The 14723-nt window shown below is 39.6% G+C and overlaps 1 protein-coding gene across 18 annotated transcripts in view; it reads right to left on the bottom strand.

Moving 5' to 3' along the window:
* The window catches only part of CACNB2 (calcium voltage-gated channel auxiliary subunit beta 2), a 510382-nt gene that overhangs the window by 127146 nt on the left and 368513 nt on the right, over window positions 1-14723 (bottom strand). For 16 of the 18 annotated variants that reach the window (XM_051820340.2, XM_051820339.2, XM_051820342.2 and 13 more), the window contains 1 exon segment: window positions 2747-2866. In XM_051820340.2, the coding sequence (XP_051676300.1) occupies window positions 2747-2866 (120 nt within the window). 18 annotated transcript variants of the gene reach the window in all.

Raw genomic sequence — 14723 nt, 5'->3', positions numbered from 1 at the left:
AACAGGTGAATTACGCCTCAATAAAATTGTCTTTAATGAAATGATCAATGCACAAATAAGGTAAATTTGCAAATAGCTTGTATTTAAAGCAATATCAGAGAGAACCAATTTAAATGAAGGAAGATTTGCAAAGTAGGCCAAAGTTGAACCAGATCAGAACACATGCGTGTGATAAGAAAACATACAGTTAAAAAACAAGGCTTCATCCATGATCGATACTTGTTTGCTTCAAAGTTAACATACAATCTGTTCACTGCAGAGTCTGCCAGTGTGAGAGAAGCCATCAACAAAGTGGCAGTGAGGGGCACTGGGTTTTACTGGCAGCGCAGAGTGCCTCATTACATAACCTTTTGTAGGTCATTTAATTTCAAAAGGCAGTGTCTCCACGTTCACTGCTTGCCAATTACCTTATTTCGCAGAGCTATTATTAAGACAATTAATGGCTAATGTAGCTCATATTTATACACGACCAGGACCTGAGTGCACCGCAGGGGGCGATGGCAGGTGTCTGCAGATTTTCCCCTGGGATCTGGTGTGGGAGAGTTACCGCACTGACTTGTGAAGCCTTTCTATTTGAGGGATGCTATGATGCTTACAAAACAAATGTAGAAAACATATGATCCTTTGAAAACAGATGCGCAGTCCTCATGAACAAAATTCATGTATTTTTAAGACTTCATTTTCAAATGGGCCCCAACAAGGCATGATGATACACTGACCAATGGGATCGGATAAAAATAATCTCAAGAGCTAGCCATCCACCATCCTTCTTCTGCCTTCTTTCTCCAAGGATATTGGAGGTAACAAACCAGACAAACCAAATCACAATTTTAACATAACCTTAAACCCTACTCCTTCTCTGCTTTCAGAACCTATTCAAATTCTCACTCTAGTGTGACTCATTGAATACATAGGAGATTGAAGGTAATGACCTGATTTTAAAGATGAAAAATGGATGTAAATAAACTGTATTCATTAGGCACAGGCAACAGTTCTTCCATTATTTTGCCTTTGTCTTAAATTCTTTCTGTTGTCTTCCACACATTTTGTAACTATGAACTTTTCAGGCCCGTAGGCCAAGGAAGATGAACCAAGTTGGATTTAGAACCAACATCTGCAGCTGTGTAGCTTTAACTCATTTCTTTATAGCACCCATTTATGGACAAAAAGGCTCCAAATTAGATAACTAAAGACTAGGAAAAATGAAGCTATAATACATTGCATTATATGATGATGGGATATGAATCTGAGAAACTGTTTAATTTTGGTGTGTGAAAATTACTTGAATAAATTAGCTACAAATAGAACAATCTTATTTCTGGAATACAAACTGTTATTTGTTTTTCTTGAGTCTTTTTTTTTTTTTTTTTTACATCCAGGTACAAAATATAGAATGCAGAATTCACATTCTTAATTGTAACATCTATTAAGTATGATGCAAACCTATAGTGGCAACTAACTTTATTAGTCATACATTCACTCTTTATTGTCCCTCACGTTTCAGCCTCCTAATGCTGTAAAGGACTAACTGTGGTAGAGCCCATCAGTTGATGACAACTGGGCCACACCTTGCTTTTTCCCTTCCTACTGTCACACCTCCTGCCCCTGCTCCTGCTGTCTACAAGCCGTCTTGCAGTTAAGGCTGTCAGACCTACAGACGGTTTCCCTGCCAGGTGAGGTGAGAGCATTGTTTTGGATATACAGAAATAATGCTGTTTGGAAGTCACAGTCTCCTGGCAGTTCCTCAGTGAACCACGATGGCAGCTGGGCTAGAGGTTATGAATATTACATAAGGGCTGCCCATGCATTCAAACCAGAATCTTCAAGCCATGATTCCCATAGCAACACACATAGATTTTACTCATCTCACAGATGAAGCAGCCGGCAGAGGCATTGTAATGCCACCCTGATTTTTCTAGCAAGATCAACATAGTACTTACTCTTTTCAAAGCAGTAATTTTTTCGAAAGAGAACCAACAATTGTGTTAAAATACTATCACTCAGAAGTTACTGAGCATCAAACAAACCAAGGAACCCAAAGCCTGGACAACAACCTAAGCTTTAGAAAGAGCTGCTGTTCAAATGACTGCACAGGAGAAGGAATTCAAATCATTACAACAAGCAGTGAAATACAACACAGCCTGAGATACATTCTGTAACTGTGTGTTTCACGTTGGATCTTCCTTCTCTCATCTATACTATGCACACATCACGGGGATGGGATGAAGAACAGAGTGCTCCAAGGGAAAAGAAACTTTTTAAAAAAATAAAATCCTTTGCCTTATTTTTGGAAAGCAAAATACAACCCATTTTTAAATATAAGAAGAGACTATTATAAAACATCTAGAGTATAATACAGGGGAGTGACTACTGTACTCTTGGAAAACACACATTATCTTGGAGAAAGCTGTTTTGGTAAACAGAGATATTGTTTACCGGAAAAAATGAAGTAAACAATTATAATATCAGATGCAGTTTTCCTTCACACATTTGGGAATCCTTTTGTGTTGTCTAAATTAAATGAAAACAAGTTGCTTGTCAGACTATAAAACAGCACAGAAATAAAGATGATTCTTACATACTACATTTCATTTTTTCTACCAAGTGAAAGAAAGATGCTGTATTTTCCCGCACCCCTGTAAAGCACAAAATCCAATACTTTCATAGACCAAACGTAAGCTGTAGGAGAAACTTCTACAGGTTGTCCATCACAGGCACAGCACAACTTGCAAAGAAATGGCTTTACCTTTGCTTTTTCCAACTGGGCCTGGGCCTGTCGCTCAGCTTCTCTGCGCACTGCCTCCCGGTCCTCCTCCAGAGACACATCTGAATCGGATGGACGGCTGGTGTAGGAGTCTGCCGAACCCTGCAGAGGACAAGGTGCACTGTAAAACAGAGTCAACCTGGGAGGGCTGTCCCATCCACAGGGCAGTTCGCTTCCTGCATTGTGCTATATGTTCCTGAGAAGAGGAACAAACAGTCCATTTTGCAGCAACCGATCTACAAAATCACGCTTTGGTGTGCAGACCATTCCCTAGGGTGGTCGTATGTGCCAGGTTACCATTCCTTCCCAAGACTTGCATTCCCAAAACTACCTCTTCTGGAAGCCAGAGCAAGGGCCATTATAATTAAAGCAGCTCGGTGGTGCAGTGCAGAGCTGAAGGGCACTGATGGGTTTCAAGGATAGCTTCAAGAACAATCTACATGCTAGAGCAAGTATTTACAACTAGAAAGACATTCAGCCTCAAAATATATATATAAAAAGGAGAAAGTCCAATGAGTTATAAACTTTAACTACTCTCCAAAACGCCACTACCCTGAGAAGATTCCCACAATAATGTGAAGAATTCTCGCATACCTTTTTATACACCTGCTACCTTCTCCGAGGAAACTGTAAGACACCAGAATCCTCACTCCATCTTTCAGCAACATATTTTAAATACCTTTCCATAGATATTTAATAAACGCTGCCTACAGAAAACACCTGCCTGGGATATCTCGTCTAGCAATAAATCACAATGTAGGAAAAAGAGCTCAGAAAAACGGTAGGAATCTCCCTGGTTCCCTCTCTCGCAGTCATGATCACATTAACTCAGTCAAACCACCCTCTCTGCCTGCACTCTCTGTTAACAACAGAAAAGCAAAGAAAACGTTCTCCCCCCTCCCCCAGATGAAAGCCTTTCCGCTTACACAGATATCAGAATTCTTCAGCCGTCCTCCCTTGGCTCTTTTCAGAAGCCTGATCCAGGTGGCCTTCATTAGCCAGACAGCGCCTGTGTCGTCCGCAGCTGCAGCCCTGGGCACAGATTCTCAGTGCGCGCTGAGCCCTGGAGAACCCCAGCTCCTCTCCTATCCATGCTCTGGACAAGTCCCTCTTCTCCGGCTCTTTCTGCCTCCGGGGCTTTCACTTTCTGCCCCCGTGGACTCCCAGCCGAGGAGATTCTTATTTTCCCATCACAGGGAGAAATACACACACTCCAATGCTCTATATTGCTTTCAAAATAAAGCACACTTCAAGTGCATTCACAGAGGAGCAGCAACTCGTCCTGAACTTAATGCATCTTATTACCTTAAGTAGTCTCTTCCCTGCTCCTGGATTGTTAAAGGAAATTAGTTGTAAAAGAGCCTTAAAAAAAAAACAACATAAAAACTAGGGGGAAAAAAAGCCCCACAACGTATGCAGTGATATTTGCAAGTGCAAAGTTCAAGCCTTATCTTTAGAGATCTCCAGGGCGAGGAGGACGTACTCTCTGGCACTGGGCATGCTCCATATGTAGCCTTTTTACGCAGATGCTCACATCACACTGCCAGTCTATGTCAAATTGCCATTTTACATCCCAAGTGTAAACAGCTGGAACGGGCTTTTTCAGCTCTATAGTAACCGGCACATGGTATGTTTGTCAGGTTTCTATTTCAAATGAAACATTCTCTCAAAGACAAAGCATGTGACCTTTTCATTTGCTAATCCCTTTCCATTACATGCCACGGAAAGTATATCCTATGTCATAAGCCAACTGCAGATAATAAATATTATATACAATACTGGTCAGCCAAAATCAAATCATACTCCTTGGTCATAATACAATACTGCTCTTTATTGCATGTGACTTTACAAACAAGATGCAAGAGAGAGATCTGACCATTTAATTAGGACAGGAAAGTAATCACAGCTCTATAAAGCAATGAGTTTAACTGAGCTCAAAATGACTTTGAACTGCTTCTCCAACTGAGAAACTACCATTTGAAATAAAGCCACTGGAATAAATAACAGTGTGAATCGTAACAATCCTTATGATGAAATTTTAAAGCTTGGTTAATTAATTAGCTGGAGTGAAGATTCACAAAATACAGTGGACTGAGTCCAAATGCTTCTTGTAGATAAGACAGAGGCTTAAGAAGGAAAGATGCTAAAATTATTAATTTCCTAATACTAATGGAATTATTTTTAAAAGTTTATTTATGAAGACATGCATACTTCCAGGTTTTTAAAAGTAAACATCAAATTCTTATCACTCTATTCCAAGTTGCAGGTATTTGTGTGTGATAGATTATTTTGTTTCATGTCAAAGAAGCAAAGCCAGCCTGCCTCCCTTTTTTACCATGCTCCCTCCCTCAGAAGTCAGGCTAACACCAAGCTTTAGGACCTATGTGCTATAAAATATAGAGAATAGAGGTTTCAGAATAACAGTCAGGGACCCACTGTACCTCTATTTTGGCATCATGACATAAATTCATAAATAGATTATTTATACTGTCATGAGCTGAACATAAATGCATGCGCAATAAACGTGTATGGCAACTTGTTGTTCAGGTAAGATTTACAAGGGAAAAATGCCATTCTCAAGCAAGATACAAGATCGCTGCGTGGAGGAAGAGGGGTTTCTAACCTCCCCAGAGGCTTCCTACAGCAGTGGCATAGTGGGGCATTACCAGGAGCACAATTCCATCCCACAAGGGGCCTCAGTCCTCATTGTTCATTTCAGACTCATTCACTCTGCTGGAAGTTCTGGTCACACTTCAGTGAAAATAGTTTCTGAGAAACCCAGAATGACAGGAAGAACAGTCCCCCATCCCCCAAAATCTTGTGTGGCCTCATTACCTTCTAAAGAAATTAAGGTTGTAAATGCTCTTTGCTACGAATCAGATGTAGTTTGAACTTGTTTCCCGGTTTAAATAACTAGGTAGTTAAGGAAAGTCTCTCCACTGACTTTTGCCATTGCTCTTTGGAGTATCTGCTTTTTGACTGTTTGCTAAACAGAAATGCAGCTGAACTGATCTTCAGAGCAGGTCACAGAAAGAACCAGATTACTTTCGTTCCTTGTACTTGTCATGGTGTACACCTTCACAATAATTCTCATTGTAGATGCTACGGGAGGGTACTTCAAAACGCTTGTGGAAAAATCAAAAGGTAAGTATTGGGCCGGCGCCACGGCTCACTAGGCTAATCTTCCACCTAGCGGTGCCAGCACACCGGGTTCTAGTCCCAGTCAGGGCGCCGGATTCTGTCCCGGTTGCCCCTCTTCCAGGCCAGCTCTCTGCTGTGGCCAGGGAGTGCAGTGGAGGATGGCCCAAGTGGTTGGGCCCTGCACCCCATGGGAGACCAGGATAAGTACCTGGCTCCTGCCAGCAGATCAGCGTGGGGCACCGGCCGCAGCGCGCCAGCTGTGGCGGCCATTGGAGGGTGAACCAACGGCAAAGGAAGACCTTTCTCTCTGTCTCTCTCTCTCACTATCCATTCTGTCAAAAAAAAAAAAAAAAAAAAAAAAAAGGTAAGTATTTCAGTGCAAGACTTTTGAAATCCATGCATTGTTTTCATAATTTTTCCATGATCTTTGTATGCCCTGGAATATGCCCATTGTCAAAAGAAAAGCATAATCATCCGCTTAACCTCTTCCCTTCACAGACAGCCACGGAACCAGTAGTGTGTTTTAGTCTCCAGAGTTGTTTCATCTGTGAAAGTCATCCTCCTGACATATGCATTACAATGAGTCTCCTCCCTTTGGGGTGTGTGGATTTATGTGACTAGAAGTGATGTCTCTGATTAAGCGTGTGCCTTTGGTACCATATGAACTTTCTCAGTCATCACACCTTGAGTAGTCTTCAGTCAGGAACAGCTGGCAGTCATTTCCACAACTCCCGAGCAGGTTCATTACAAGATGTGCCCTTGACTCTCTGGTTTCCATAATGTGGCTGGTTGGTCTTTAGCATTGTTTGTCCTTGTAGGTACATCACATTTCAGCTACCCTTCTTTCCTCCTCTACATCTTTTTTTTTTTTTTTTTAAACTTTTATTTAATGAATATAAATTTCCAAAGTACGACTTATGGATTACAATGGCTTTCCCCCCATACCGTCCCTCCCACCCACAACCCTCCCCTTTCCCACTCCCCCTCCCCTTCCATTCACATCAAGATTCATTTTCGATTATCTTAATATACAGAAGATCAGCTTAGTATACATTAAGTATGGATTTCAACAGTTTGCTCCCACACAGAAACATAAAGTGAAAAATAATAGATGATTTTTTAAAATGATGATGAAATCAGAGCAGACCTATTGTCATGTTTAATCCCAGTGAGAGTCAAGTTGGGAATTGATAATTTCTTTTTTTTTTTTTTTTTTTTTTTTTTTTACAGAGGATCAGTTTAGTATGCATTAAGTAAGGATTTCAACAGTTTGCACCCCCATAGAAACACAAAGTGAAATATATTGTTTGAGTACTCGTTATAGCATTAAATCTCAATGTACAGCACATTAAGGATAGAGATCCTACATGAGGAGTAAGTGCACAGTGACTCCTGTTGTTGACTTTACCAATTGACACTCCTGTCTATGGCATCAGTAATCTCCCTATGCTCCAGTCATGAGTTTCCAAGGCTATGGAAGCCCTCTGAGTTCTCCGATTCTTATCTTGTTTAGACAAGCTCATAGTCAAAGTGGAGGTTCTCTCCTCCCTTCAGAGAAAGGTACCTCCTTCTTTGATGGCCTGTTCTTTCCACTGGGATCTCACTCGCAGAGATCTTTTGCCAGAGTGTCTTGGCTTTCCATGCCTGAAATACTCTCATGAGCTTTTCAGCCAGCTCCGAATGCCTTTAGGGCTGATTCTGAGGCCAGAGTGCTATTTAGGACATCTGCCATTCTATGAGTCTGCTGAGATTCTCACTTCCCATGTTGGATCACTCTCCCCTTTATTTACTCCATCAGTTAGCGTTAGCAGGTACTAGACTTGTCTATGTGCTCCCTTTGACTCCCAGTCCCTTCACCATGACCAACTGTGAACTGAAACTGATCACCTGGAACAGTGAGATGGCATTGGTACATGCCACCTCGATGGGATTGAATTGGAATCCCCTGGTATGCTTCCAACTCCACCACTTGGGGCAAGTCAGCCTGAGCATGTCCCAAATTATACATCTCTTCCCTCTCCCATTCCCACCACCATGTTCAACAGGGATCACATTTCAGTTAATTTTCAACACTTAAGAATAACTGTGCATCAATTACAGATCTAAACCAGTCATATTAAGTAGAACAGACAAAAAAAACTACTAAGAGGGATAATGTATTTAGTTGTTCATTAACAGTCAGGGCTATGCTGATCAAGCCACCATTTCCCATAGTGTCCACCTCACTCCAACAGGTTTCCCTCTTGGTGTTCAGTCAGTCGTCACCGATCAGGGAGAACATATGGTATTTGTCCCTTCTGAGGATGAAAATAGAAACTCCTGGGATGAACTGTTGGTAGACATTAGAGACCAGTTGCATTTTGGAGCCGTGCAATTAGGAGTGTGCGTAGTAAGATGTAGAGGAGGACTGGCTTATTTCCTCCTCTACATCTCACTACGCACACTCCTAATTGCACGGCTCCAAAATGCAACTGGTCTCTAATGTCTACCAACAGTTCATCCCAGGAGTTTCTATTTTCATCCTCAGAACTATCATTCTAAATAAGTATACTTTGCAAAGGAAAATTTAATCAGATGAGCTTATGCTTTTATCTACTCTTAGGTTCTTTTTCCACTTCCATGTCAAATGTTTGTACAATGAAGCATCACCCATTCCCTGTAACACATTTGTTTTTGGAATTCATGACATTTGCTTTTTTGATGCTATACTCTCTACTGTTTCGTAGACATTCACATTTCCAGCATCAGTTTCCTTAGGCATTCTTGTATTTTCTCTTTTAAAGCCAAAAGGAATTTGCTTTTAAGCCAATTAAAGAATTGTAAGCCTATTTGGAATTGGCACCTTGGATCCCAAATGGTGTCATCTATTTCTGTAGGAAATCTTCCTATAAGGCGTAAAGCAATGCCTTTGAGCAAGATCCACTTCTCATAGTATCCCAAGGCCATCCCAACACTGACAAAGCTATCTCCCATCAACACCCCCCACCCCAGACTTCAAACCACCTCCTCATATGCGCAGGACTACCAGCAACCCAATGGCAAATCTCACTTCAGTTGTTTCCCTGGATTTGCCATAGAAAGACATCTCATTGTCCTCCTGGTTGGGTCCCCACATTTCCAGAATAAAATGAAATAGAAGACACTTCTGGGGACAAGGACCAAAAGGAAATGGTTCTCTGTCTTAAACTGCTAGTAGAGGGAGGTAATTCTTCCATTTCTCATATTCTCCCTCTTCACAGTTTAGAAGAATTAACTCTTGTTCTGTGATGTGTTTGTTCCAGATCAGAGAAACCTGAATTACTTTACTGGTTGTATCTAGCAGCAAAACCATAATTTACTGACAATGAGAGATTATGACTCTAAAAATTTTAAAATGATGTAAGGTGTTGAGACGAAGCAGTTTCACAAATATTGTACACTCTAGCTCACGAGTGTCATGCAAATACTATTTAAACTCATACAATGAAAGTCCTCCAGTATGATTGGCATATCATTTGGCTTAATGTTAAAATAGTAAAAAGGTGAAGGTAATGAATCTTTGCTAGGTCATCTCTGTATAATACTTTGATGACCATGCAAACGCTAAAATGTGAGCTTTACTGAAGAGAATACGAAAGCTTACAAACACCACATGACTACATTATTACTTACACGACATTGTAAATTCTGTACTGTTAGCTACAGACGGAATAGGACTGCAAGAGAGATCCAATGTCCTTTCTATCACGGAACTTGATCTTCTAGACAAAGAGACCGACTGCTTTAAAGTCAGCAGAAAGGTAATTGCTATGCGAGAAAATAAAAGGCTGAGGTAACAGAACAAAATTATGAGGGATAGTATTTTATTGAGGGTGATGGGATGACACTGAGACTAGGTGATATTAAGTTAGAACAGAAAGGAGAAAAATAAAACATGTGTTGAGTAGAGAGATGGCCAACCAGAGGGAACAGCATATGCTAAGGCTCTGAGGCCAAGAAACACTTCGTATATCTATAGAACTGGTAAGAAGTCAGTGTAGCTGACATGACACTTTTTCAAGAAGAATTATTTAAGCTTTCTCAAACTCTTTCCCATTCCATCCTTTCCCCCTCCTGACCTCCCCGTCCATCTCTCTCCCTCTCCTCCACGAGGTACATATTCAAGCACCTCCTGGAACATGGGTCTGGGACTCTGACATTTATATGACATGAACTCACAGAAAAATTTCTTGCACATGTAGGACTCTCTTAACTATGAATGCCATTTGCAATGTTGTCAGTAAACTATACTTCATTGAAAACACATCTTCTCAGATGTAAACAAAGTTCTCAAATTTCTTCCTTCCAAGTTTGGCACTCTATCACAGGCTAAAAAGTGTGTTTTTGAGATTTCTCTATACTAATAATTAGGAAAGTCAATTTATTGAGCTTGCTATACACATGAATGACAGTAACTGCTAATTTTTAATAGATGCTTAGACTCTATCAGGCATTGCACTGATCCACAAGCATTACCCCATATAATCTCCAATTATCTACATTTTTACTGCTGAGGAACCTGAGGCATAAGCGCTATGCTAGCTGATCGAGATTGCAAAGCTAATATTATCAGTGAAATTAGGAGTTAACTCTTATCAGTGTGAATTCAAGTCCCATGGCTGTACCAGTTCATAAAAATAAAAGCTAGGGTAAGTCCCTAATGTAATGGATGTTTCCATTAATTGAAAACTTCCCTTTCTCTGTCAGTAACATGTATAGCTATTTCCGATAGTCATACGTATCAGGACTTTCAGATTCTTTGCCAAGCCTGATGTCTTCTATCTCATCTTCAGCAACTTCCAAATTTTGTCTTTCTAAAAGGTTCAATGAGGGTCATGCAGTTTTATACTGCTTACTGTAATGCCCTTTTGTGGGAAGAAGCATTGGCAGACTTGGCTCCCACTCTGGAATTTTCCTCACTTCCAAGTATCTCAAAACTGAGCATTCTCTGCATTGTTTATCTACAATGGGAAAGTAGGTAGGTAGAATAGGAAGACAATGAAATCAAGAAACTGGCTATTTCAACTTTCCCCTCCTCTTTGAAAATGAACCGAACTTTGGCAAGTGGGTGTTTCGTAGTCTACTTGGAGCTAACCCTGCCTGCAGCTGGCTGGAATTCCAATGTCTCCTGCTTCAGTGGGAGTAGTTGCTAGTTTTCAGCTCTGAAGCTGAAGTTGCTAAACAGCACAAAAGGTATGTGTAAAAAGTGCAGAGATCTGACTAGGCTGTGTAATTTTTCAGTTATCACCAAATTATTCCTTAAAATGCTTATATTTTGTGAAAGAGTCTCTATCCAGTGTCTGAAAATTTTGACATTGTCAAAAAAGCACCAAAATGGCAAAGTTAAAATTAGGTGTCCTGCTTTATTACTATTCTGAGTTTTGGACCTCAGGCATAGGCTAAATAACTTACCTTCATAATTACAATGTATTTGGTGTGTGTGTGTGTGTGTGTGTGTGTGTGTGTGTTGGAGACTTTTCTAAGTCTTTAATATGTATTTAATGATAGTGATAGATGGCAAGAATTTTCAACCTTAACATTTCTTTTGAAAAACTAACTTTCCAGTCTTAAGAATAAAGATGGATAGGCAAGAAGCAACCATCTCTCTCTTGCAAGAGTTGGATTCTCTCAATATAATGCTGATGAAAAGGAGTCATAGGAATTTTTGAGTATAACAATTCAAGGTGGGCATGGTACTGCCAAAAGTCTCAGTTGCCATCGTCACTGAACTTAGTCTTTCTACTCAATCATTTAAATCAAAACACAGACATGAGATTATTTCTTGCTTTTAAAGAAAACCTTCCCTTGACTCCATTTTTTCTGCCACCCCTATCTTTGCTCTCCTTGGCAGAAAAAAATTGCTTAGAAAAAAAATTTGCCTGGACTCACTCAAATTCTTTCCTTCTAGTTCTCTCTTAAATCTACTCCCTCCCTCCACTCCATGAAAACTGCTAATCAAGATCATCAATGATCTCTGTATGGTTGAATCCAAAGAGCAATTCTCAGGGCTCCTCCTACCCTATAAACAGCATCTAGCATGGCTGCTCATTCCTAATCTTCTATTTACTTTCTCAGCTTGACTTACAAGAAACCATCCATCTTGGTCTTTCTCTCACCCAACTGGCTACTTCTAAGTTTCATTTGCTAGTATTTCCTCTTCCACTAAACTTTTCCACTGTCTCACCACCACCTGCTTCCCTTCCTGTCCTACCTCCCCTTCTTCCTACTCCAACCACACTGGCTTCCTTGATATGTTCCTCGGGTCCCAGGAGCTCTCCTCCACTAAATTTGTACACTTCCAACTCCATCACCTCCTTTAAGTCTTTGCCCAAAGATCTTCCTCAATGAGGCCTTCTGCAACCATCTTATATAAAATTATGATCCTTTCTACCCTCCAGTATTACCAATTTCACTCCATACTACTTAAAATAATATTTTTAGCTTCTAACATATAAATTATTTATTAGGTTTTATGTTTCCCTCCACTAGAATATATCTGTGAGGCCGGAGATATTTTTCTGTTTCATTCACTTATAAACCTCAAATACCCAGAATTGTGCCAGACCAGGGGGACATACTCTACAAACATTTGTTGCATGAAAGAACAGGTTAGGGGCCAGAGACATGGAACAGTGGCTTATATCACTGTTGGCAATGCTGACATCCCATATCAGAGCCTCACTGGAGTGCAGGTTCTAGTTTCAGCTGCTCTGCTTCTAATCTAGCTCCTTGCTAATGCATCTGGGAACGCAGGAGAAGATGACCCAAGTACTTGGGCCCCTACCACCCACGTGGCAGACCCAGATGGAGTTCCAGATTCCTAGCTTTGGTTTGGTCCTACTCAGACTGTTGAGGCCATTTTGAGGAATAAACTAGCAGGTGAAAGATCACTTTCTGTAACTCTACCTTTCAAATAAATGAAGTAAATATTTCAAAAAGCAAACAAAGAATGAGGATGGACAGAGAGTGAGCGAACCTATCTCCCCCTCCCACATCATGTATCTTGCTTTCTCACTCTATTGGCCCTCAGCATTCCTAAACATTCCTAAATACTCCTAAATGTGCTCATGTCTATTCTTTGTTTTAAACAAATTAACATAAGCCTGACTATTCATTCTAAGTAGATAATAAATATTTATGAGTTAAAGAAAAATAAAAGATTTCTACCTGAAGATCTACATGGTATCTTAACATAAATTTCAATAAATAAAAAGTTCATTAACTTAGTGAAAATGTCAGCTGTGGATCAGTTGGTTAAATAACTATATTCCATAACATATGAGCCACTCCTCCCCCCACAAAACAAGTATTATGTTTAAAATGTTGATAATATCTTTATTCCAAGGAATTTATGAAATATTTTGAAACTATGATTAAAGCTTATTTTCTTTGTAGCCACTTTCCCCATTAATTTCACTTCTTCCTTCTAGGAATTTAAAATTTTCTAATCCTAAAATTGCCAATGACTCACTGCACAGCAATAGGCAAGTCTTATAAATATTCCCCAGGCTAATTCTCCCCTTTATAAACTCAGTACATGAAATTAAAATTATTAGAAAGAATGCTCTTGAAAATTTTCTCACAGATACACTGTAAGTATGACATCTGAAGGGTTAGTGACAGAGTTCCCATGCATTATCCCTGCCATTCCTATAGGGATGGAGTTTAAATTCACAACAGAATGACTGTACACACAACTTCTAGTAAGACAGAACATTTTAGAAACTCAAGTCAGGAGAGGAGGAAGATATTTCTTCAAGCAATCTGGGTCATAAACTTGAGGGGAACACACTAACAGGGCAAATACACTCAGAAGCCTTCACACACTCTCTACTACTAAATAAAGGCCACGTCAAAGACGACTGTTTGAGCCTAAGGCCTCCTCGTGGGTGGAGAACCAAACAAATGAATCTCAGCCCCTGCCTTCCAAGGCAAATTCTCCAAGGCTGCAATGAACAATCAATTCTGGGTATCAACACACAGCCCCGCATATGGCCTCCTGAGAACTACACAGCTGTGGAAATGAATGTGGCTTCACTCTCCAATATTTTCTTTGCATATATCCAAGACACAGTAATTCTAAGAAAAATAGGAGATATATAGATGTACACAAAGGATATGAATATGCAATTTAAGGAAAAAAGTCAACTAGTCACAGGCATCTGGAAATATCAATATAATCAAATACATAAATTCAGTATTATATCATTTTCTTGTTAAATTAGTGCTCTTTGCAAAATACCAATTCACACATTGAGAAAATACACTAAAACTGATACTTTCATACTTTGTTGATAGTTTTTGGCTTGCAGCCAACAGTTTGGGAAGACAATTTCTTTTTATTGCTATCTAAAGATATATCTGGACTAATAATTTCACTTTTTGGGGTCTAGATTACAAAAATTCTTAAACTGTGGTCTATACACTTAGTAGACTATTAGAAAACCTTAAAAGTAGTTAAAAAGACCAAAAATAATTATAGGCCCATTTTTGATGAATGTATTTGATAAAACAGAGAAATAAAGAAAATACCTTAAACATTTCTTGTATATACAGTTGTTGGTGTATGTAAAAATACAGGGAGTACAACAAAAATAAAAGGAGACCACAGTTGGATTACTTTTCTTAAAAATAATTGGGGTTTTTATTTTTCCTGTATTGTTGTTACTATTTTTATGGCTAACTAAAAAAATCTTCTTTATTGCAACTGAAATGTCTCACAAAATATCCTGAAAATATTTTTGATGTTGCAAAAAGGATGATCTGCACATAGAGTGGTGGATTTAATCTTGACAGTTTC

The sequence above is a fragment of the Oryctolagus cuniculus genome, chromosome 13 (assembly GCF_964237555.1).
Source record: "Oryctolagus cuniculus chromosome 13, mOryCun1.1, whole genome shotgun sequence".
NCBI classification, from domain to species: Eukaryota; Metazoa; Chordata; class Mammalia; order Lagomorpha; family Leporidae; genus Oryctolagus; species Oryctolagus cuniculus.
This window is presented reverse-complemented; position numbering and strand designations above follow the sequence as displayed.